At 48.5% G+C, this 22,342-nt stretch overlaps 4 protein-coding genes across 4 annotated transcripts; 1 reads left to right on the forward strand and 3 right to left on the reverse strand.

Annotated features, from left to right (window-relative positions):
- Positions 1 to 457: 457 nt before the first annotated feature.
- Positions 458 to 4,280, reverse strand: F4807DRAFT_373747 (uncharacterized protein). Its single transcript, XM_047995710.1, has 3 exons — positions 4,014 to 4,280; positions 2,646 to 3,865; positions 458 to 2,452 (listed from the first exon to the last, which is right to left on the reverse strand). Exons 1-3 carry the CDS (start codon positions 4,090 to 4,092, stop codon positions 578 to 580), a joined length of 3,174 nt encoding a protein of 1,057 aa, XP_047857019.1. The 5' UTR covers positions 4,093 to 4,280; the 3' UTR covers positions 458 to 577.
- A 6,507-nt stretch (positions 4,281 to 10,787) lies between these two features.
- On the forward strand, positions 10,788 to 13,749 carry F4807DRAFT_373838 (dual specificity phosphatase). Its single transcript, XM_047995712.1, has one exon. The coding sequence runs from the start codon at positions 11,162 to 11,164 to the stop codon at positions 13,610 to 13,612; it is 2,451 nt and encodes an 816-aa protein (XP_047857020.1). The 5' UTR covers positions 10,788 to 11,161; the 3' UTR covers positions 13,613 to 13,749.
- A 642-nt stretch (positions 13,750 to 14,391) lies between these two features.
- Positions 14,392 to 16,500, reverse strand: F4807DRAFT_416364 (UAA transporter). Its single transcript, XM_047997122.1, has 3 exons — positions 16,093 to 16,500; positions 15,200 to 15,996; positions 14,392 to 15,132 (listed from the first exon to the last, which is right to left on the reverse strand). The coding sequence occupies exons 1-3, from the start codon at positions 16,302 to 16,304 to the stop codon at positions 14,900 to 14,902; spliced, it is 1,242 nt and encodes a 413-aa protein (XP_047857021.1). The 5' UTR covers positions 16,305 to 16,500; the 3' UTR covers positions 14,392 to 14,899.
- A 1,325-nt stretch (positions 16,501 to 17,825) lies between these two features.
- F4807DRAFT_457996 (uncharacterized protein) lies at positions 17,826 to 19,078 on the reverse strand (the record flags this gene model as incomplete). The annotated part of the gene is made up of 2 exons (XM_048001133.1): positions 17,826 to 17,963; positions 18,017 to 19,078. The coding sequence occupies 2 exons, from the start codon at positions 19,076 to 19,078 to the stop codon at positions 17,826 to 17,828; spliced, it is 1,200 nt and encodes a 399-aa protein (XP_047857022.1).
- Positions 19,079 to 22,342: the final 3,264 nt, after the last annotated feature.

Raw genomic sequence — 22,342 nt, forward strand, 5'->3', positions numbered from 1 at the left:
CCTACAAGGCATTCAAGGCCGTAAAAATATGTTCATCGCAAAACTTAATATTCATACATTATTCGCCATACTCTGGCGACCTATTTACATAGTACAACGGTGGTCGATCTGCCACTCGAGCGCCGGTAAGGATTGGTATAAACGCTCCCCTGCCCCCTTAGTCCGCCCGCCCCTTATTCGGTATCAGGACCTCACAAAGGAACCCCTCAGCGCGGCCGCGCTACACGCGATATTTTCATTCCTGTCAAGATATGATCAATATCTAGAAACTCCTCGCCGGAGTCCACCGTCCTTCCGTACCACACCACTCCGCGGCTTTCTCGCCTTTTGTACCTAGTCGATATACAGGAAATAGCACTGGCCAGTGCTCGTCTTTAGACGGGAGAGGCGATAGAAAAATTTCGTAAACTTTTTGCAGACGCGGGGTATTATAAGAAGTAAGAAGGTTCAAAAAAAAACCAAAAACAGACAAATAAAAACCGTCTAACTATGCAGAGTTCATGCTGATGGGGTTTGCCTTGGCCCAAATGACTTTCTATTGTTACATTGTCATGAGCATATCATAGTCGTTATAGCATTATCGGTAACCGCCTGTTGCGGGAGAGCTCGTGGCAATCATACTTCCACGGTTGGCTCGTTTGTCCAGACTTCCGGCGCGTGACATTGCGGAATATTGTCGCTGAGGCCGATCTTCGACAATTCTGTCTCCTATATTGTACGCCATTTCACGATCCGGTGTCGATCGGTCAAAATACCGCCGTTGCGGTGTACCGATGTTTGATGATGATGTTGCTGGAATCACCAATCTAGTGTTGAGTGCCGATGACCCAAGACGTCTTCTAGGAAGAGCCGAAGACGCCAAAGGCTCGGATTCTTTCAAAGGAGGTGGAGGGAGTTGCGAAGTGTATTCACGGGGTCCGGATCTAGTCCCCTGGACTTCAGTAGTAGCACGCGAGGGAGCACGGAAGCGACTTTCATCGTCATCGTTGTTTATTGTTCCTCGGCGGGCTCGGATTAATAAAGGCTTCCGGTCGGAGAGATCTTCTGGCTCTTCCGTAGTAGCGCGGCGAGTTCGTAGTAGCGAGGACTTGCGCCCTTCTTCCGGTTCCTCTGTTCCGGCTCGACGCGAACGAGATATTAGCATCGCGGTCTTCCGGCCTGCTGCAGGCACCATATCATCGGTAGGAGTAGCGGGAACCGTGGTACTATATCGCGGAGCGGGCAGCGCACTAGTCACTATCGTGTTCATCCGCCTATCCTCGAAACGAGACAGGGCTCTCGGGCTGCTGTGCATCGATGCGAGGCTACGTTCAGCGGCGCTCGGTCGCCTCTGGGTAGCTACTCCCGGAAACTTTGTCATTGGTTCGGTGAATTTGGGGCTCGTAATCGTGACATCTTCCGGAACCGTCGGCGGAACTTGTTGAGGTTGAGGTTTGATCTGCGCTGCCCCTTCACTGAGGGCCAGGCATAATTCAGTAAGACTGCGACAGATACTATCTGCTTTTCGTCTGAGTTGACGGTCCGTAATGGTAGCACCGCTGCCACCGTTGCCAATGCTGCTTGCACCGCTCGAGATAGGTCCCGGCTGACCAGGAGTTCCCATCATCGTGGAAAGTGCCAGCGCATCGTTGGCAGCAGTCTCCAAAGCCTCAAAAACTTCCACACTAAGGAATTGCTTGGATTTGGTAAGGGCAGAATGTAGCAGCGGGTGACCATCTTTCGACATGTTGTTTGTATCTGGTGGCTGTACGGCACTCCCCGAGCCACGCTTTGGAGAAGCCGAGAGGGTCGTCGCGTTTGTGTGGGCGGTCGGTGGCCGTTCTTCGGATGCTCGTGATATAGCTGCGCCAGAGGTCGGAGGAAGCTTACCAGTTAGCTCAAGGCGATGGATGCGAGATTTAAGGTCATCGAGTTCATCCCATACAGTTGAAGGTGCGGCGGTGGAAGCCGTCGAATTTGTTCCCTCGACGCCGTGATTCGCATCATCCACTTGGGGATCGTGTTTCTGGTATTCTGTAGGTTTGGGCACTAATGGCGAAGAGTTGTAGGTACGAGGGTGGCTGTAGTTAACGCTACCCTGTTTCAACGATGACATACGAGATGGTAGAGGAGTGCCGTTGTCGACCGAGGCCTGTCTTCTCCGAGTGGAAGCAGACCCTTGGTCAGAAGACAGGCCATCTTGAAAGACCATTGACCGAGGAGTCAACGGAGAGTTGCGAAGAGGAGTGGTGCTGGCGCTTTTGAGTTTCATCTCGTCGGTCTGCTTATCTCTAGATATGCCTCTGTAAGTTAGACTACGGGCGACTCTTTCTCCTGACTGATCCTCACTATAGCCTCGAGATCTGGAACTCTCCTGATCTGACATGCGACGAACTACTTGGGGAGGTGAAGAGGGCTGATATGAGGAGACGCCTACGGAGAGAGGTCGTCGACTAGTTCGTGTTACTCGAGACTATATCATAGGTCAGTTATAGATCCAATTTAGCGATAGAGGCATTTTAAAACAGATATATCTGCGACGCCACCTATATGTTGGTAGCACAGTTCAGGTTTGCAAGCCAGGTGCAAACTCAGGAGTGTATAGGCGTTTTGGCAATCGTGTGCCTTTCGGAACAATTAAGTAAGCAAACAATCAGTCAACTTACGATGGCGCTTTGGCTGTCTCCATAGTTTCCATTATTGTCAGCATTGCGGCGTAATGTGTCCTCTCGCGCGATTTTAAGAAATAGATCGCCGCTATCGTCGCCGTCCGGACGATCACCCGCTGAATCGGGTGGTGTTATCTGCGAGGCATCGTCGAAACGTCTCCCCTCTAATGCGCGCAAAGTTCTGTCGCGGTGATTTGAATCGCCATAATCTTCGCCCCCTTCATAACCACGCATCGAGCGGGCGTTCATGTCGAGTACTAGACTCCGGCGCCGCTCGCCGGAGGACCGAAATGATCGAATGGGCGGGATAGATGCCGTGACGCCCGAAGCGTTAGAGCTCACGGGTGGTTTGTAAGATACCGGTGGTCGTCGTGCCACGGAGTTCCTTCTGTCATCGGCCGCCGTTCTCTGAATGGTTTTTGGTAATAGAAGTTCCCGCTGCCCGTGCGCCAACTCCCTACTTATTTCTTCTCCTGATGACGCACCTCGACTATCGTCGGACGCGTGCATTCGATGGCCAGATGACGCCTCACTAGCCGAATTACCCGACAAAGGCGCGCGTCTGTGTCGGGGTCGTGTTGTGGCAACAGTGTCAATTGAATCCGTGGGCGACGCGACGCTAGCTCTGATAGGCGCAGACTTGTTAATTTTTCCAATGGCGGAGGCGGAAGCGGTGGTCGAGTCTAGAGAAGTTGAGCGTTTTGCATTGGCAGATGATGTCGATGTGGCGGTCGATAGGACGCGGGGGGATTGAAATGTGGATGCCCGAGACCTTGGACTCAGGTTTTCTGTTCTCAATTGTTCTTGTGAGACAGGGCTATTATTGTCGCGATTAATTTTATGCTGACTCTGATGCGCTGGCTCTGGTTGTGGGGATATTTCTCTCGATGTGTTTGGCTGTGTTTGGGCGTGAGGATCCGAAATAGGTGAGACAGGCGAGGGTGGAATCTGATGGTTTTGCAGAAGCGAAGGCAAGGCGATGGGGTCTTTCTTCAGATCGGCGAAGCGAAAGGCGGGGAGTTTGGAAGAGTTGTGACTTTGTCGGTGTGCGTGGAGGATAGTAGGGTGCTTATTAGACGGTGAAGAGGTTGTTGTTGATTTGTGAGTTGGGTTAGTGTGATTAGTTTGATTTGTTGTAGCGGTGATGGTCCCGGGCGCAGACGTGGTTTTGGTAGTGGAAGACGAAAGGGATTCGGATGGGTCCGTTGCACCTATAACTGGAAGGCATAAAAGTTATTAGTGGTGTTCGCTCCTGCTGAAATAGCTATCTATGCGCTATGCTGCTGCACAACAACGCGCTGGAGCACTCGCGCTTGACGAGAAATTGAGGAGACTAGGAACTTTAAAAATGAGCAATTACTATACCTTTCCCATTGCCCTTACTGTTAGGATTAGTATTAGTATTAGAAGCTGCAACTGCTTCGGAAACCGAATTCGAATCCATATCGTCCCAACTTCAGCTCCTCTTTTCTTTTCTTATCTAACTCGGTAGGTATTTTATGTCCGCCACTGTCAAACCTCTGGCATGTATTACCTATCGAACAGGGTCGGCATGCACTGTTTTAGTTCCGTCTTCAGACTCGCATGGGCTGCAGGCGGTGTTTTTGCATGAATATGACAGCAAGGAGATCCATTGAATGATGTCAAGCTCGGCCCTTCTGCTTCAACCCGGCGCCAAAAGAACAATAGCTGCACTACTGTCGGTATCGTGAAAAGAAGATGCGCCACGACAACAGAAGAGAAGAGGTATGAGGTATTGCAAGAAAAGAATGACTATGGTGAGAGAAGACCGAGGTGTGTTGTGCCTCTGGTGCTAAAATCTCAGGAGAAGTTCGTTGAATTCAATCTGGATCCTCGATCATATTGCGATTTAGCTAGGACAGGGAGGATAGGCAAAGAGGGTAGCAGCCCGAAAATCCCAAGACTGTGTGCCGGGGTGTATGGGAAGGATAAGGATGATGGTATGGGATATGGCGCTCGGAAGCCAACCCTAAGTCGACTTGGTATCAACAAGGGAAGAGATACCATTAACTAACTACATACCGTCCTCGGTTTATTTACCTACAGCTCACAGACCTTACACCTCTGCCCGTTGGTCCTTTGCTAACTCTTTCCTTGACCTCATATCTCCTCTTTTCCTGACTGGGGCTAGGACGCGACTTCTGATTAGACGTGGACGACGTCGACTCGCAGTAGTCGGAGCAGTAGCAGGAATGGCCTCGGGCGCCAGTGAATCAAATGCGCTAACAAGCCGATTACATGTGGGACTCCAGTCCGCTGGAAAAGAGCCACGCAGCAACCACGCATCGCAACCGAGTGCCACTTCGATGCATGGGTGATCTAATAGACGGGGTCCGTGAGCTTGGGTTGGCCTGGGTTAGATACTTAGTACTATTGTGTGTACCTCCTAACCCTCGGGTCCGTCTGTGCTTCTTGTGCTTCATGTGCTTCCCAAGTTGATGTCCTAACTGCCTAATAATGGGATCTGCATAGGGAACTGGTACAGTTCAGGGGCTTCCCTTTAATAAAAGCACAGATATATATGAAGACGGATGTGTTTTACGGAGAATTTCCTCTTAGTTCATCTCCAAGTTTAGACTAAGTGCTTTTTAGGTGACCCTATGTTTATTGGCAACTCCCTCACTTGCGGGCTGAGTTAGCGGTGAGCGTAGAACGTCGGATAGAAGACGACAGATGTTCAATGGAAGCTTTGGGTTTGCAGCGGTTCATGCTGGACAAAATCAGCGAGCACGGAAAGAAAAATGCCAATCAAAACATTACGATAGGATTGAAGGTTGAAATGAGTGCTTGCCGACTACTACCGTCGTGCTGCATTGAGTTCGAGCGTGCAAGATGCTGCAGCCAACCAGAAATTACCAACGGCTATCTCGTGAGGAGGCTGGTCAATCGACCTCTACCTACATTGCTACATTGAAAAAGGTCTAGTGTTTCGGAGAGGCTCTTCCAAGTTTTTCGGACTAGCCTTGTAAGGATGGCCTAGACGTGGAAAAGAGCGACAACATTTACAGCGTAGCTGGTTTAGTCAGGGGTAGCTGGTGCTGCAAAGTAGTGGGCCGTGGACCTCGTGGTTATTAACTACATACATAGCAGCATAGTAGATGAGGTGAAGTTAATTTATTTGGCAGTTTGCCGGTAGTAGCAGAATAATGCGAAATCTGATCGGATATTTACCTACCTACCTAGAAATGTACTGCCGTACTCGAGCCGACCACGATCTACGTCTCCGCCGAGTCCTGTGTAAGTCGCATACATACCCGTGACACAACCTTACCTTGGTACTGGCTATCACATCCATAACTGCATAGGTACTAATTTACTAGCCACATAACTTTTTGCCTCGAACATATTAAGCGCTACCTGTAGTATTCGTTCAACCCGAGTCACGGCTAACATACTAGGTAGTTAAAATGCGCCTAAGATGCGCGGATAACACATATTACATGTTCCTTATGTATGCGTGTAGTCACATTTTGGATCTTAGCTTGCGGAGTCCTGCAAGAAATCAAGGCTAGCCTGCACATAAAGCCCTCAAGCCCCTCAAGTCCCCTGACTCTGTGCATGGTTCTGGGCCACCAACAGAGTTGATGAACGAATGCTGATGTTCAACCAAAATGGATGATGGGTTGTTTTGCCGTGCTGTGCATTGCATTTCGTGGCTTGTAAGCACTAAGTAATAGAGAGCTGCCCAGTGCCCAGATGCGAAGCGAAGCGAATTGCGGTCTTTGATGCAAGGCATTGGTTTTGCGGATCATTGCGGGGTTGGGACTTGTACTCGTTCGTACTCGTTCGCTTTCGAGTATATTATGGTCTACTATTGACGGGATGATGTTTGTTTGTTCGTTCTTGTCTTGGCTGTCTTTGTTGAGTCCCATCTGACACTTAAGACTCAACTCCTTTTTCCTCTTCTCTCGGGTGGTTACACGAGATTTCAAAGAACCCGGGTATGCACAGTTTCGAGAAGGCAATCTTGAACGTGCGCAGAGGGATCCTCGGTCAATTTGCCAATCTCTCAATTTTACCGTGGATGATCACCAGTCGTTTACGGCGGGGAATCGCAGGGGTCCCTGGGCACTTCAATCGCAAACCGCAATTGCGTGCGCCGCAAGCGGAAATACCAGGGTTTCTACCCCTGAAGCTTGGAGGAGATCAAACGCTTAGCTAAGGCTACCAAGTCCGTGACAGCACGAGCATCACCCATCTAATCAAACTTTCTCATAGTTCGATATGTTTCAGGATATACGCAGAGGTAGGCCTCATGCATCCCTTCTTATTTTCTCGTGTCGAGAAGGAAGAGCTGGCGAGACCCTTACACGGATTGATAGACTGGTGGCTTAATAGGTTGAGCCAGTGTCAACTCAGTGGAACTCTGCTTTATGTTTCAGTATAGTCATGCCAACGACTCGTTGATTCATATTTATATCGGGGTGATTTGCTATTACTGTGACCCGGAGTTCACAGCTTTTAGTCTTCGCCGAAGTTGAAATGTTGAGTTACCTCAAATCTCAAACTAGGCCAACAGTTCCGTCCAGCCGGAGACCAATTAATTTGTAAAAAGTGTGAAGGGAATAGGTGTTATTGAATACGGAGCACCAAGTCTTCGTGAGGTCGTTCTGCCCTGTGGTCTTTTGATCAACAATGATAAATTCTCATTGGCCTTCATCAACGTGACTTGTGACGCGTTTATGCTTTGAAACGATCACCTGGGCAATACGCAAAGCACGGCCCTCTGACGAGTCTTTGCTTCATGAAGTCTTGGCTAGGCCAACTTTCCAGCGTTCAGCCGCATCTTGACTTCATCAGCTACCTATACAAAGCTTCGTCATCTTGCATTCGGGGATTATGTTGGTCATAATTTCGGGTTTCTAGAGATCTTGGATCACGATAAAGAAGGTTTTTGCTCCATCCTACCTAGATATTAGCTTGTCTGGCTTGTATAGGTAGGCAATCCCTCTACGCTTCTATTTCGTGCATAGTATGGCGGTTGCCAGATAACCCAACCTAGACAAGAGTTGAGATACTCATCGGCCAACGCTTCCAATGTGGTGATTCGATAAATCGCCGACGAGGGCAGATACAGCACCTCGAAGTAATAAATATTGTAATACTACGTATAATAGATATGCCCTATACCTGCGAGGTATGTGGCGCATATCTTGAGACTGCGTGATTCTCACGCTGTATCCAATACAGGAGTCTTGAAATATCAAGCCTTGTAATTTGGAAGTCCGCCAAGAAACTTGGAACATCTCGGATGCGCGATGCGACTACCGAGTCACGAGACAGCTTGAGGTCAGTGTATCGTACTATGTATGTACGTAAAAGGTGCGAGAGTGCTAGTGCCATCGCTTATTTGAAGATCGATGTTTCGAAACTTCTCCGCTTGAGATCGAAATGTCAAACTTTGACGTGTTGGAAAGCCTTCTGTCGTTCGATAACTACAAACAAGGAGGTCAAAGTTCGAGGTTTCGTCGACATTAAAATAAATAATGTGGACCTCGGATCTGGTATGTCTGGGATGTCAATCGGTAAGTCATGGATATGAGATGAACGATGGCACGGCAACCAGATCATAACAAAGGCGAGGAAAGTGGATTAAGACTTCCAAGGTTGTAAGTAAATAAGAAAAGCCCTTCGACTAGCGCCACGGTAGTTATTGCGTAGGAAAATAAGCGAGTTCCATTTCTCCCTCAGCGCCTGCCTCGCGCCAACGGCCAAAGAAAGAAGGTTCGGACGCGGGCGTTTCAGGTCCTTCTGGGATCCGTTAGTCTAAAATAGCAGTCAGCAAGCGCCAGCGCCGAGTCCGGCCGTCATCCGGCGGCCGATGGATGGACAGTTTCAATATTTGCCGTCTCACGCACATCGCGACAATCATTATCTCAAATTGAGGATAATTCACCTATACAAATATATCTAAACTTTCTCCTTGCTAATCATAGGACTTGCTCTAAAAATAGAGCTACGATCAAGACTTCGTGTTGGTTTTGGTAATTTAATTCAGCATAAGGAAGAATCCATCCGCGCATTGATTTTACCTCAAAATATGTGCTTTGCTCCGAATCACCATTGCACAGCTGTAAGTTGTAAATGATGCACGCATCTGATGAACGTATTACCCACGTGTCGTGGCAGGGTATGGGATATACCTAACCCTATGAAATAAGTTAGTACACCGAGCTTTAAATAGTACCTATCTAGGTAGGTAAATGAGGATTCGTCATTTTCTTTTGCCTCGAGGGATGTTAAACTCAAAACCTAACAGATCCGATGAATCCGACTCAAGTACACAAAGCTTGAGAACCGGGTCCATCTGGTTTTATCCGTAGGGATCAAGATTCCTATCTGCGTTTATTCTCGGAGATATTCGGCCACGTTTTACAGTCTAATTGTACGAAGATGAGTATCACCGGTTTAAAGGTCTTCGTATACCTATTTCAGGTTCCTTGTTCTTAACAAGGAAGTGGAGGTTGATCATTCACAACGGGTCCAAGTCTCAGAAAGGCAAAGAAAGGGAGTCATAGTGACTGGAAGTCGATGCCTATTAAGTTAACAAGTATTATAATGGTCTTTGTTCGGAACCATTATAGGTACCTACATACCACCTAGGGTGCCTACGCCTTTAGGTAAACACACAATTGATACGCAAGTATATCAAACATGTATCTCAAACGAATAAACATCTTGGCATCACTTAAAGGAAAAGAATGTTTAACAGTTTTTCAATTGACAGCTAGTATTTCATTAACATCTTGTAGATAGTAATTCAATATTTAAGAGCCGTTTGCAGTCATCTTGTACGCACATGGTATGGTACATACCCAGTCATAATGTGTACGGAATATCGCCGCATTCCCATAAGTTCCAAAGAACCAAGGCCAATTCCGGGTTTTTGCTGGCGAAGTGAAATTATCAGCTGCAAGACCAAATTTGACATTGACGCTCTGATTGGTTGAGCCTCGGCGCCTACTTAGCTGCAGGTGGCTATTAATAGAACCATTACCATCCCTGTCTCGGCCAGTGTCTCGTTTCGCAAAGGCAAACCCCTGTCTGAAAGAACCACTTAGAATAGCGCACGCTTCAACTGTTAGCGACGTAACGAGCCACCCGCATCCTGTGAACAACCCAAGGTAAAATCCTCGCACTCTTCCCTTCTCAAGAGGTATATGCAGATACTGTGTAAACAGGAAAAAGAATGCCGCCGCTGGGATTTCCAGGCATGTTTTGGTGTAAGTGGTTAGTGCCAATGTAGGTTTTGTTGCCGGGATTACTACGTAGTATGTACCTTCCTATGGTAAATAGGTGGAATACCAGGTAGGAGGACATGGAAGCTGAGGGGCTCCACTAAGTCGAGCTTGTTAGCGCATCAAGCCGAGGACAAGTAGCGAACTTGTTTCGAACACTGCCATTTCCCATAGTGGCTGTACCCCAGCTCTACTGCCCATGTTGACCTTGCGCTAAGGCCCAAGTGTTCCCGTCTAGCGCAATCTCAATCTCATCCCCATTCCCATTCTTTCTCCTCCCTCCAAATTCACAACCCATTCACCAGTCAACATACACAAAACACCACACAACCACCATCCAATTCCACAAATCCTCTTCCTCCTTCTACCTTTCTGCCTTTTGCGCCCACCCCCGGGGATTTTCTTAGCCCTCCCCCCCTTGTTCGCTGTTTCAAGAGACTGCGCGCGAGAGTACACAGGTGCTGGTGTCTCTGTCTCTCCGAACGCTTGTCCATCTTCTGATTAATTCTATCCTAACAATTCTTCCCACCTACCTTCGTATCCTACATTGCCGCTGTCGAGATCGTATCGCCAACCGCCACCACTACTTGTCCATTACCCGCAAACAGTCAATTGTTTACCCGTCTGTATGGTACTCTAGGCAGTTGGTAGAATATGTTGACATCCTGATGGCGGCCGAATTCTAATCACTAAACTTACCTCCAAACGACAAACATCAAACTTTCCCTACCTCCTTTAATATCTGGCGACACATTGTGCTCTTACAAACTTCACTCATTCTTCTATTTTATCTTGGTTCCTTGTCTAGCATTGTCCTATCTGTTTAATACGACAGCATTCCCAATTACCTCCTACTAGACCGGTAGGTGGTTGTTTGTCGCGAAAGAAGTTGCAGATGTGTGGTCGTTTTGGGATCAAGTAAAGATTATACATAAGTAACCAGGCTTAATCGGCTTGGTAGTAACGACATTGGAAGAGAAGGAAAGAAGAAATTGAAGAAGTAGGAAAAAGGATACAGCAGCGCTGTCCGACACAAAGCATCGTCGTCTTAGCTGTCGAAATACGGCGTCATTCATTAAAGTCATTCATTGTGGAATTGTTTTTATTTTCTATTATTGGACCGATTAAGTTGCGACACAACGCCGTTCGAACAGTCCAGGTTTCCACGCTAGAGGTGCAGACAGTGTGAACGGTGTGGTAAAGAGTAGGAAGAAGAGTAGGAATTGTAAGAATTGGCTCGGGGAATCATCAAACATGCCGTCCGCTACCGCTAGACGATTATATGAGGACCAAATACCCTCATTCATGTCCATTTTCGATCCCGAGACGGACAACAATATTGAGGAAAGAGGATTGGTGACGATGGTAGATCCTAAGTTAATGGAGATGGAGTCATCGTGCGCACCTGGGCAACTGCCTGGCACTGGGCAATTCACTGGTCAACTTGCTGGTGGGTTAGCACAACAACAACAACATACCTTACGACCTCTGCCAAACGACCCTGCGCACCGTCACCACGACAGTACATCAACCCAAAATTCCGAATCTGCAGATTCTTCTCCCACAACAACTCTAACCACAGACACTTCTTCACTTTCTGACCCGTCACCGTCTTCTTCGCCAGATTCACCTGTCAATTTAATACCTTTAAATTCTTTTCCGGCTACCAATTTTGGTGGCCTACCGTCAACGATGGATAGCCTCACCGTCAACGACTCCGGTAAGCGGGAGCGACCCATGACGTCTCCTTCTCCCCGACGCGCTCGAAACATGAAAGGCCTGTCGATCCAGCCACCTTTGGCGAGCTCACTATCCTCCCAACTTGTTTCCGAGCCTTCATCGCCCGCTTTTATTAAGCCAAAGATCCCGGCAATGAAGCGAAAACCCAGTCAGCTCAGTCTCAAGACTGACTCTACAGGCCTTAACATGAGGCCCACTGCTCTAGAAGTCCCTGGCTCGCCCATTCTTCCCCCGATCATTCAGCGAAGATCTCTGAAGCATTCGACATCATCCCCTCACATGCTTTTTGGATTAAATGGGTTGAAGTCAGCGACCTTCGGCCCATCGGGTGGCATGACGTTCCCTCCAGTGCTAGAGCGTGGAACTTCGGGATTGTCTGAAATATTACGACCGACAAAGTTGGGGAGCAGCGGCCCAGGTTATGATACTACTATTCTCGAGGAAGATTCTCCTATCAAGACCCAGCTTGCCAATCGCGCTGCAATGGACTTTGAACCTTTTATTGAGCCCGAGAACAACGAAGATCAGAAATCACCAGGTTATCCCGATGGCCCTATCGCAATTTACGAGGACAATGTCTACTTGTACTTGGAGCCTACCGCAGAGGAGGCTTCGAAGTTCGACGTGGTAATCAATGTCGCCCGTGAAGTCACCAACCCTTTCCAAGCTATGGGCAAGGAACCACCTGCGATGAATGTGAAACCAATACAAACAGAGTCGCCCATTCCGGACACAGCCATGACCAATGACAGCTTTGCGACAGCCTTTGAATTCCCTCCCTCGGAACAAAACACAGTGGAAACACCCACAACCCCGAAAGCCAATCCCTTTTCGGAACCTGAATATATCCACATGCCATGGGATCACAATACGGATATCGCCACAGATTTAATGATGCTCTGCGAGACGATCGAGAAGCGCACAAAGGATGGAAAGAAGGTTCTTGTTCACTGTCAACAGGGCGCGAGTCGCTCGGCCAGTCTCATCATTGCCTATGGCCTCTATCAAAACCCCGGCCTGACTGTCAATGATGCTTACTACGCCGCGCAATCTAAGAGCAAATGGATTAGCCCGAATATGCGATTAATGTACTGTTTACAGGACTTCCAGAAAGAGGTTTCCAAGAAGAAGCTACCCCCTCGGTCTGCCGCCGGACCACGAAGTGGAAGGAGTCCCACAAAACATAGGCTTACCCTATCTGCGAACGCCATCGATATGCAACCTAAGGAGCCAATGACCGCACCGTTACCAGATGAGAAAGACGGAACGGATAACGGCTCCAACAACGAGCGTGTTGCAAACCATTCCCGTGGAAAATCCACGCCTAACTTAGAAGCAATCTCTCCTGGGCCATCATCTGCTCCGTCGAGTTTTTCTTGGTCTGAGAAGGAGGATGAGAAAGATCCGGGAAAGCACGGCCGATTCAACTTTGGGAATTCCCTTGAGCCGCCTAGATTCTTCGAACCGCAGCCATCAGTTCAAGCGAGTCAAACATTATCACTGCCCCCTCCTTCGCCAGCGTTCTTCAAGCCACCGCCTTCGCCCGGATTCTTCAAGCCTCCTCCCTCTCCTGGATTCGCAGCTAGCCGTTTTGGTGAGGGTCCTCAGAGCTTTGGATTTTCCAGCTTGAATTTTGGTCCTACCGAGTCTCACCATGAACGACCTAGTAGTCGAAGGGAGCTAACAATCGCGCCTGCTTTGCCGGAGGACGACGATGCCCTGATGTCGCCGAGGGCCGAGACCATGACAAACAATCCATTACATGACTCGTATTCGGAGTTAGCTGGCATGAAGTTTGTTGAAGTTCCTCCTACACCAAGTGAAGGTCTTTTCTCTCCACGCCAGACCATGTTTCCGCGAGATCCTTTATTTCCATTCGGAAGACCCGCTCAAACGGCCGACCCAAGAAGCCCCCCAACGAAGGGTGAAACGCCTATTGTTCGGTCCATTGACGACTTTTTATAACCCTCAGAATATTGATCATATATCAATAATGTGATACGCGAAGAACGAGACGAGATTCACAAACATTTACCCTCAAGTAAAACTTAGGGCAACCTACTCTATTTCATTTGTTTACCGGATTAAACACTATCGATTTTCTTTGCGTTCTTTCTGGACTTGTTCACCGTTCTGGCCAGGGTGGAATCAGGCAGCACTGGAACGGACCAAAATACCCGGATATCACAATGTAACAGCCTCCTTGACGGGTTGGAGAGCTAGTACGGTTGATTTTGCGTTAGTCACAGGGACACAGTGGATAATTAGGGAGTAAGAAAAGTTGAAGGGGAGTACATATGGAACCGGAACCAAAAAGGGTCGGGAACGCTCCGATGGACAAATACCATCCTAGCTCGCGCTGGGACGAGTTCTCTATGTATTTGCATATTGTCCGTCGGCTTATCTCAATGATCATCGAGCACTCGTTGCTGTAACCACCGAGGACAGCCACCTTTTTCCATGTATCACGCGACACATTAAACAAGCCATGATGGGACCCGATTTTGGAACCAGCAGCTCGCACACGCAAGCAAGCAAGCAAGCATAGGCGTTCTGAGGAGTCAGGAAAAGATGGAGTAATTCTACGAGCAAGGGGGGGCAATTAAGGAAAGTCCCCCTATCGCAACCTTGTACATATAATTCACCATGCCCTACCAACACGATAACGGCATGCAAATCGCATGCTTCGTTTACGAATTTCTAGTTGACTTCTGCTGTGCTGTGCTGTGCTATGTCCATTTACTGTGAAATATGTCGTTTTGATCGTAATTCTATTGCTTCACGTTAATAATGCTATCCCGTCTTTCTCAACTTTTTCAATGTTGATGGGAGATCTAAACAAATCCGTAGAATCTCTGCCTCTGATGGCTCAATAAGAATGCTCCCCAGCTCACTTATTGAAACCTAGTAATTGGAACATTAGAGATATCTCATTAGTCTGGCCTCTATCCGCAGTTCTTGCCATTCAGCAAGCTTCCATGGCTTTGTCCTTGCTTTCTTTCTTTCTTTTCTTTGCCTTCCTATGTAACACGTAGCTCGCTCGCTCGCTTGCATTCATCTATGTCAATCAAGGAGTCCTACAAGTCGCATAAAACCAGTATGTACATCCATATCGGCGTCCAGTCCCAACCCCCGCCTCTCCTATATACACACGGAACCGCGTCCATCCAGCTCATTGGAACTGTGCAGCTAACACCACCGATACAAATGCAGAGCAACTCAGATAGGAGATACCAATAGCAGCATGGAAAATCATTGAACCTTCCCCTCGGCCGCCTTCCGCTTCGCCTCCTCCTTAGCCAGCTTCTCCTGGCGCGCGATGGCGGCCTCGACGCCGATGCCGCCGAAGACGAGGCCGACGCCCAGGACCTGCATGCGGCTGAGGCGGTGGCCGAAGGCGACGACGGACAGGATCATGGTGAACATCTTGCGCGTCACCGTCACCGTTACCAAAAGGACCGACGAGAAGGTCGATAGGGTGTAGACTAAATTTTGTTTTTTTGGTTAGATTTGACCTCTTTTTTTTTTTTCCTCTAGAAAAAAAACACTCACAAATAAAAACCTGCCCGACAGCACCGCACGCCGCGAACCCCAGCACATCGGCCCAGACACCAGGATGTCTGCGCATGAACCCGAGCGCAGCCTCCAGCTCTCCCGCGCCGCCCGCGACGTCCATGCCGAGCCACTCGCCGGCGCCCGTGTGCACGAGCCAGGGGCTCAGGACGAGGTACGCGGCCGTGACGGCCGTGCTCATCAGGTTATTGGCGCACATCATCTGGGGTCCGGAGTACGGCTGGAAAGCACCGAAAATATAGTCCTGAGTACTATTCGTGAGGCCGTCGAACAGCAGATTCACGCCGAGCAGCAGCAAGCCCCAGACGCTATTTTCTCCTCCCCCACCGCCCGCCGATGACTTGCGCGCCTTGCCCGAGTGCAATGTGAAGACGGCGACGCCGGCGGTGACGGCGGCGACGACGAGGTACTTGTACAGCGGGTACCGCTTGCGGAAGACGGTGACGTGCAGCAGCATGACGGGCAGCAGCTTGCAGCTCTTGGCGAGCAGGAAGGTGATGTAGTCGATGTGGGCGAGGCTCGCGTAGCCGAAGGGGCTGGCGAGCGAGCTGGTCAGCGCGACGAGCAGCAGCGGCGCCAGGATCGCGCGCGACGGTATCACCGGCGGTATGGCGCGCCCCGACGGCGTGCTCGCGTACAGGTACAGCGCCCCCGTCGCCGCCGCGAACAGCGACTGGATCGTGTTGAGGAACACCGGGTACTTGAACACTTCCGTCGCCCCCGGCGGGCCGTGCGGCGTCGTCGTGAGCTTCTCTTGCAGGTACGCCCAGGTGAGACTATACGAGTTAAAAAACAAAAATCCTACGTCAGTACTGCAAAAAAATTTCCCTCTCGTCTCTTCGCGTGTTGCGACGTTTCTAGTCTATACGTACAAGGAACCGTATATGCCGGCGACGGCAACCACCAACTGCGCTACGCCGGCATCCTTCTTCGTCGGCGCCGGCGCCGGCGCTAGTTTACTGACAACTCCGTTAGATTGGGGCGCGGTGCCATCTGCCTTCCTCGAGGGTGTCGATGCCTGGCGCGTAACGTATTCGGATGATGGTTGGCGCTCGACGGGTTTGGCCTGCTTGGTACGCGCCATGATGTGTGTTTTCGCAAAGTTGGAAATTACTAGATAGAAGCACAGAGAAATGAAGTGATGAAAATGATCGACTATCTCTAAGTTAGTTATGTATGTATAAAAGATCCATAATGCTGAGAAATATACAAATCTCGAAACTGCAAAAGAGAGACAGTAACGAGCTTACAAGTCAATAACTGATGACAGATTGGCCACTTACCACTTTGATCTCGTAAATTATGTATGTAGCGGCAGAATTCCAACATGAGAAGAAGCCACTTGACCACTTACGAATAAATTCCCAATTAGTTAGGCGGTGAATCCCGCCCCGCAACTTATGCTCGCAGATAACGTTAAAGCTAAATTCAATCCGGCTAACCGCCTCTAGCACTACATACACACTAATACATACACACTACATACATGTATATCACCCACGATATACATCTGTAGGTAGGTACTTACCCAGGTTTGCATCCATGTATTTAATAAATCACTTATTCACATCAAATCGATTAAGCACAGGTATTGTGGCGACCATGCGAATGAATTCTTTTGTCAAGTTTCTTCTGCTGCTAGATACGCCTTTCTAGACATCTACAGAAGATCGTATGCATTCCTCGATAGCGAAGTTCAAGGAATGGTCAATGACTAAAGCGCAATGCGAATCGGATGCCCCTTTCTCAACCTCAAAAACAACTCATCCATAAAGCTTACCTCCATCATTGATGTACCCCAGATTCTGAGTCATCAAGAGTTGATGGCCATGTTGCTGCTTCTTGTGCATTTTGTTCTAAATGCGCTTTCACTTAAGGCTTCGAGCGTGGCATCATGAGCAAATGGAAATATGCTGGCGACCATATGGTCAAAGGTATAGCATCCAAGGTTTTTTCGTCGTTTCTGATGTTAGGAAAATTGATACAGGGCCGCCGGCTCTTTTTGGTCGTAGGTTAAGGGTTAAAGGAAGGAGTAATCGTCGCGATGTGACAAGAGGAAGGTCGGCGTTGCGTAAGAAATTGAGAGGGATGTGATTATGGTCGAAGTGTGTGTTAGAAGCACGAGATTAAGCCGTATGTTGTGTTGTATGTTGGGGAGGAAGTCGATACAACAGGGATGCTGACGCATGGGGGCGGATGTGTCAAGTGAATAAGAGCTCTCTAAAAGGTCTCGAGCAGCACCCAGTTTGGTAGGTATCGAAGTCGAGGTGTCAAGTGACTGTCGGGAGTCTACCAACATCATATGTGGGGACCCACGTGTCCATAAGATGTTGGTTTCGTCGAGGAAATATTAAGGAAAGGGGAAATGGTGACGAGGCAATAATGAAGGTTGCCTCAGAATAAGGAGAAAATCGTCGTCATATCATATCGTAGGAACCACCCAAACCAAGGGAGGTCAGCCTCGCGGCAAGTCAAATCTGAAGTGTCCCCCTAAACGCAGGGTACGTCGCCGTATCAGACCCAACACTAGCAATACTCCGGGTAGATGTATGAATTCCTAGCCTCTCCGTGATGGCTACGTATTTTGAGGAAGGACAGGCGCGGGTTACTCGGGCGATTGCGTCTGGCTGCGGCGCATTTTCTCTGCCTCGAGGTTCTCGTAGAGAAGGAAGAGAGCCGACTCATTAGCCTTCGAAGTACCCATAATGGTAAACATACGTTCACCAGTCTCGTCATGCGGCGCCTAAGAAACATTATCAGTCGCGTAGCCCTAACAACTATTAGGCTTAATCTTACTTTTGCAATAGAGATGCGGGCACCAGAGGTTTTGCGAATCTCGCTAATCTTGGTCCCGCCACGTCCAATAATGCATCCAACCATGTCTGCGGGAATGCTAATATTCTGCGTCTGGATCTCCTCTCCATTTTCGTCGTGAGTAGGTGGCCCACGTGTAGCCGCATCAGAATCGGATCGGCGATTATACGGGCGTACACCTCCATTGCTGAAGTCGGCGCCATTCCCTGTGCGCATCACACGAGTGCCACCATAATTGTCTCTACCGGACGAGCCGTAAGCTACCCCACCAGTGCCAGGGGGGCCACCAAGAGACCCCGCTCCTCCAGGCGCAGTTCGAACGACGGGATTGTAGAGCACTGTGCCAGTGCCGCGCTGCCAATCGTCAACGAGACACTTGCAAATTTCCCAGACGGCTCGCTGGATGCCATCGGGCGTTCCTTGTACTTCCACAATTCGTTCGGTCGACTGTGGGAGCATCTCCTTCTGCGCAACCATGCGCACACCGGAACTGTCTTGGATAGTCTTGATCTTCATACCTTGTCTACCAATGATAGTGCCCATCTGATTGTGCGAGATGAGTAATTTGATTTCTGTGTAGCGAACTTGCTGATTAGATCGGGGCTTGGGGAAGCCAGCGCGGTGGTAAGACTCACGATGGGTGCCACTGCTTTGGATAACACCACCCATTCCCATTGCAGGAGCGCCTTCCAACAGTGCGCGCGCGACGATCGCATACGCTCTGGAAATGGCCTCACAGCCGCCAGAGATAGTCAAGACGCGATCATGAACACCTTGCACGACCTTGCTCACACCGGCCCTTACTCCAGTCTCGTCTCGCAAATCGGCGACATTCTTACCTCCCTTGCCAATGATAACACCGGCTTCTTTGGATGAGACGATTGCGCGAAGTGTCAATTGAGCTACGGCGTATTCTTCGTCCGTCTTTGGCGCCGGTTCGCCATCTGGTCCTAAACGAGGCTCATTGTCATCGAGCTTCAACTGGTCCATTGAAGGAAGTAGATCGTTTCCGTTAGGAGCGAGAGAATCTTGGGGAACAGACATGTTGGTGACTGTCGCGTTTGGCAGATGCGTAATGCGAGATGGTTGATGTGGATGCGCTGAAGGTAATGCTATGTCAGCTATGACTGACTCGGTGATATCACCCGAGTTTGTCGAACTAGAGTAAGTTATGCGCGCAGGAGATCCTGTTGGCTGGCACTGGATGGGGGCGGGTGTACGTAGAAAAGTGGTACGGGAGTGGGTTGCTATAAGCTCCGGATCTGGCGTTAAAAGACGGGCTGCACGCAGTTAGCTCTGATAAGCAGGTGCTGCTGCGGGGAAGTAGTCCGTGAATGGTCATGTAAGGGAAAGTGATGTGAGGCTGATATGAGGGAAGAAAGCCAAGAAACGGTTGAAACGAGATTACCAAACAGATCTTATCTTGTCAGAGGCTGTTGCATCTGCACGATTTCGGCATGTGGTTGTAGAAGATAGAAATAGAAATACAGCCAAATGCAGAAATATTAGAAAGAAACGGAAGGTTATTATGCGAAACGGGGGCTTGAATAGGCGGGGCACTGCATATGTATTGACTGACCTTTTGCTGCAGAGTCTGTGCTTCGCAGGATATCTTGAGAAGAAGTTCCTGTGCTCTCTCACCGGCACTGGTTTGGTTCCTGCGGGGTGGAAATTTTCTGTTTTTTTATTCCCTCTTTTTTTTTTTCGCTTGTCCCCTCACCTAGGGTCTTGGTATATTCCACGCGAGAACGGGGAATTTTTTTTTTTTTAGATGGAGACAAGGTCCGTTGACCGTGGTCACTAGGCGGCTGGGTCTTGATGGGGTGGCCAAAGTGGTCTAGGTAGTGGTAAGGTAAGGGTGTGTGCCGTTTGACCAGGGTTAGATAAGCGGTGATGAAATGGACCCTAATATAGTAAGGTCCAATTGCAGGAGGGTATTCTGAGTACTGGTAGGCGGTGTCTTATTCGTGAAGTAAGTTGTCCCTAGTAGAACAAAGAGGAGGGAAGAAGGAGGTTTGACGTTTTGAAAGGCTTGAAGAGACGGGTTGGGTCGAGTTGAGGGGTGCGAGGGCGAAGGTGAGAGGAGAGGGGGAGGTTGATGGAGGTTGATGGAAGTTGAAGTGAGGTGAAGTTGTGAGGAAGAGGGATGGTGGTTGGTTGGGGAAAAGTTGAAAAGTTGACACCCGGTTGGAACAAGTGAGGGAAAGGCCGATTAAGAATTGGAAAGTCAGGTCAAGAAAGAGTGGGATGGGATTGCAATTGCAATTGCAAGAAAGAGGTGTAGGTCACTAAAGTGGCTAAGGTAACTCGTGGTTGACGATTTGGGACAAGGTCGGGTGCAGCAAAGCACGTTCTGGCTTCGGTAGTACTATCCAGAGCTAGTACTAATGCAATAACTATAAGTACCGTGCCAGGTGCTATTCATCTATCAAACCAGTGTAGAGAAGGTACGTTACAATACATCCAATAAATCCTTGGTAGCTCTGGTAACTCTCAACCTCGTCCTTACCTAATTTTACCAGCCGCCCATGCAGTTAGTTATAGTGTTTAAACCCATTAAGCAGTTTGATGACGTAAATTTATCCCAGTGACGAAGTCAAGCAACAAGACTTATTGGAGCCACAGAAAGAGGCATCCATTAGGGGGCTCGGACATAGAAAGAGGGGTTCAATAAGTACCATGTTCCTATGAAAACCCTCACATACATACTTAAGTACAGGTTAGGTACCCTATTACACTTCCAAGTATGGAATGATTTATGACGTGGAGATTAGGAGGTAAGTACTCAAATGGTATGAGTCAACATGGAATTTGAAGTTACCTTGATGATACCTATCAATCCCAAGTCTCATGATAAAGTCTTGATGCAGATAATCGGTCCCTTCCGCGATTAGTACCAGGGATAGACCAACCGAAGCTACATACATGTATGTACCTAGACTAATGAAATTCAACCTTGAACTCTGCATTAGATATGTACCTAGGGATGTATACTTACATGCATTACCCCACTTCATTGAATAGGTACATTGCTTCTTTGACATCAATTTTTACTTGCATCTTAACATCGTGAAGCTACAATTACCACAGTGCCCGCCAGTTCTTTCATTACAGGCTAGCAGCCCCGTCAAGCAATCTACATGCCACAATTCTAACACAGATAAATACAGATATACCTAAGTATATATTATGTGTAAAGGACTTCCATGAAGTTCGCAATATCATAATCTGCACTCTGTTACTAATACATGTACATCTATAGACTCTACCCCGCGAGGCCCGCACGGGATATAATTTAAATGTTATTGCTCAGACTACATAGTCTAAGTTACATACCTAGGTACTTTATAAATATGATTTTCCGTATTGACTTCCTTAACTTTCCTTACATTCCTAGAAATGTATCTAGAAAGCTAAGATTATAGAAGTAGCCTCCACGTCTAATTTAATACGTCGGCTTCTAATCTGAGGCATCTATAATGATAATCCTCACGAGATATCAGCGCTAGAAAAAAGCTTAAGCATACCATTTCAAGCACGTAATGGCAACTCACCATAGCTCGAAACTCGTGAGATACCTTAGCTACAGAACTTTGTGTTTTCATGGAAAGAAGATTAGCTAGGGCGGTTTTGTCACGAGAATGTGATATTTATTATATGGAGCATTGGCTTTTCTAGAAAACACGACGTCTATGTCCATGAGCTCGTTTCGGTACGGATATAAAACCGGCTATGCGGGCCATATGCTAACTCGGGGCTGACAGGATAACACGTTCAATAGCTCGCACTCGAGTGGCAGTATTCTTTGTAACTTAGACGCGTCCAATTTCGAAGTGCAGTCGGGTTCCTTCGCAGGGAGGATGTCACAGTTCTCGCTACTACTAGGTATCCAATAGCAACAGACTTCGCATGGCATTGGTCACATCCCCACGATTCAAGGGAAATCCCAAGCCAATCCTATCGTCTATATACTCCTTATATGCAAGCCGGAATTGGCCCGGATTGTGATTGGTTATCCGTATGAACGGAAATAGCGGATGATGCTGAGACTTCGAGTAACCCCTGTAGCATGCCCTCTTGTCCAATTATTCAGTGTTAGCTTCACATACTGGGCGAACTCTGATCGAGACGCGAGGATACTGTCTAGAAGCGTGGGGACATGCTTGCATGGCCGAGGAGAGACGCTGTAATAGAGTTTGCAGCCCAGCAATTATATCGTGAATACGTGCGTGGCGTTTAGTGAACAACCATCCTAGATCTGATATAGGATACCGGCTGTGCGGTAATACCCTTCGGGGAAATTACCCG

Source organism: Annulohypoxylon truncatum, assembly GCF_022578515.1.
Source record: "Annulohypoxylon truncatum strain CBS 140777 unplaced genomic scaffold F4807scaffold_7, whole genome shotgun sequence".
Lineage (NCBI taxonomy): Eukaryota > Fungi > Ascomycota > Sordariomycetes > Xylariales > Hypoxylaceae > Annulohypoxylon > Annulohypoxylon truncatum.

Excerpts from the sequence above, each read along its gene's own strand:
- F4807DRAFT_373747 (XM_047995710.1), bottom strand. The coding sequence starts at position 4,092 with ATGGATTCGAATTCGGTTTCCGAAGCAGTTGCAGCTTCTAATACTAAT. Across the intron at positions 3,866-4,013 it reads CAGTAAGGGCAATGGGAAAG|TTATAGGTGCAACGGACCCA; the intron begins GTATAGTAATTG and ends TATGCCTTCCAG. Across the intron at positions 2,453-2,645 it reads GAGACAGCCAAAGCGCCATC|TCTCGAGTAACACGAACTAG; the intron begins GTAAGTTGACTG and ends CCTATGATATAG.
- F4807DRAFT_373838 (XM_047995712.1), top strand. The coding sequence starts at position 11,162 with ATGCCGTCCGCTACCGCTAGACGATTATATGAGGACCAAATACCCTCA.
- F4807DRAFT_416364 (XM_047997122.1), bottom strand. The coding sequence starts at position 16,304 with ATGGCGCGTACCAAGCAGGCCAAACCCGTCGAGCGCCAACCATCATCC. Across the intron at positions 15,997-16,092 it reads GCCGGCATATACGGTTCCTT|TCTCACCTGGGCGTACCTGC; the intron begins GTACGTATAGAC and ends TAACTCGTATAG. Across the intron at positions 15,133-15,199 it reads TGTCGGGCAGGTTTTTATTT|TCTACACCCTATCGACCTTC; the intron begins GTGAGTGTTTTT and ends AACAAAATTTAG.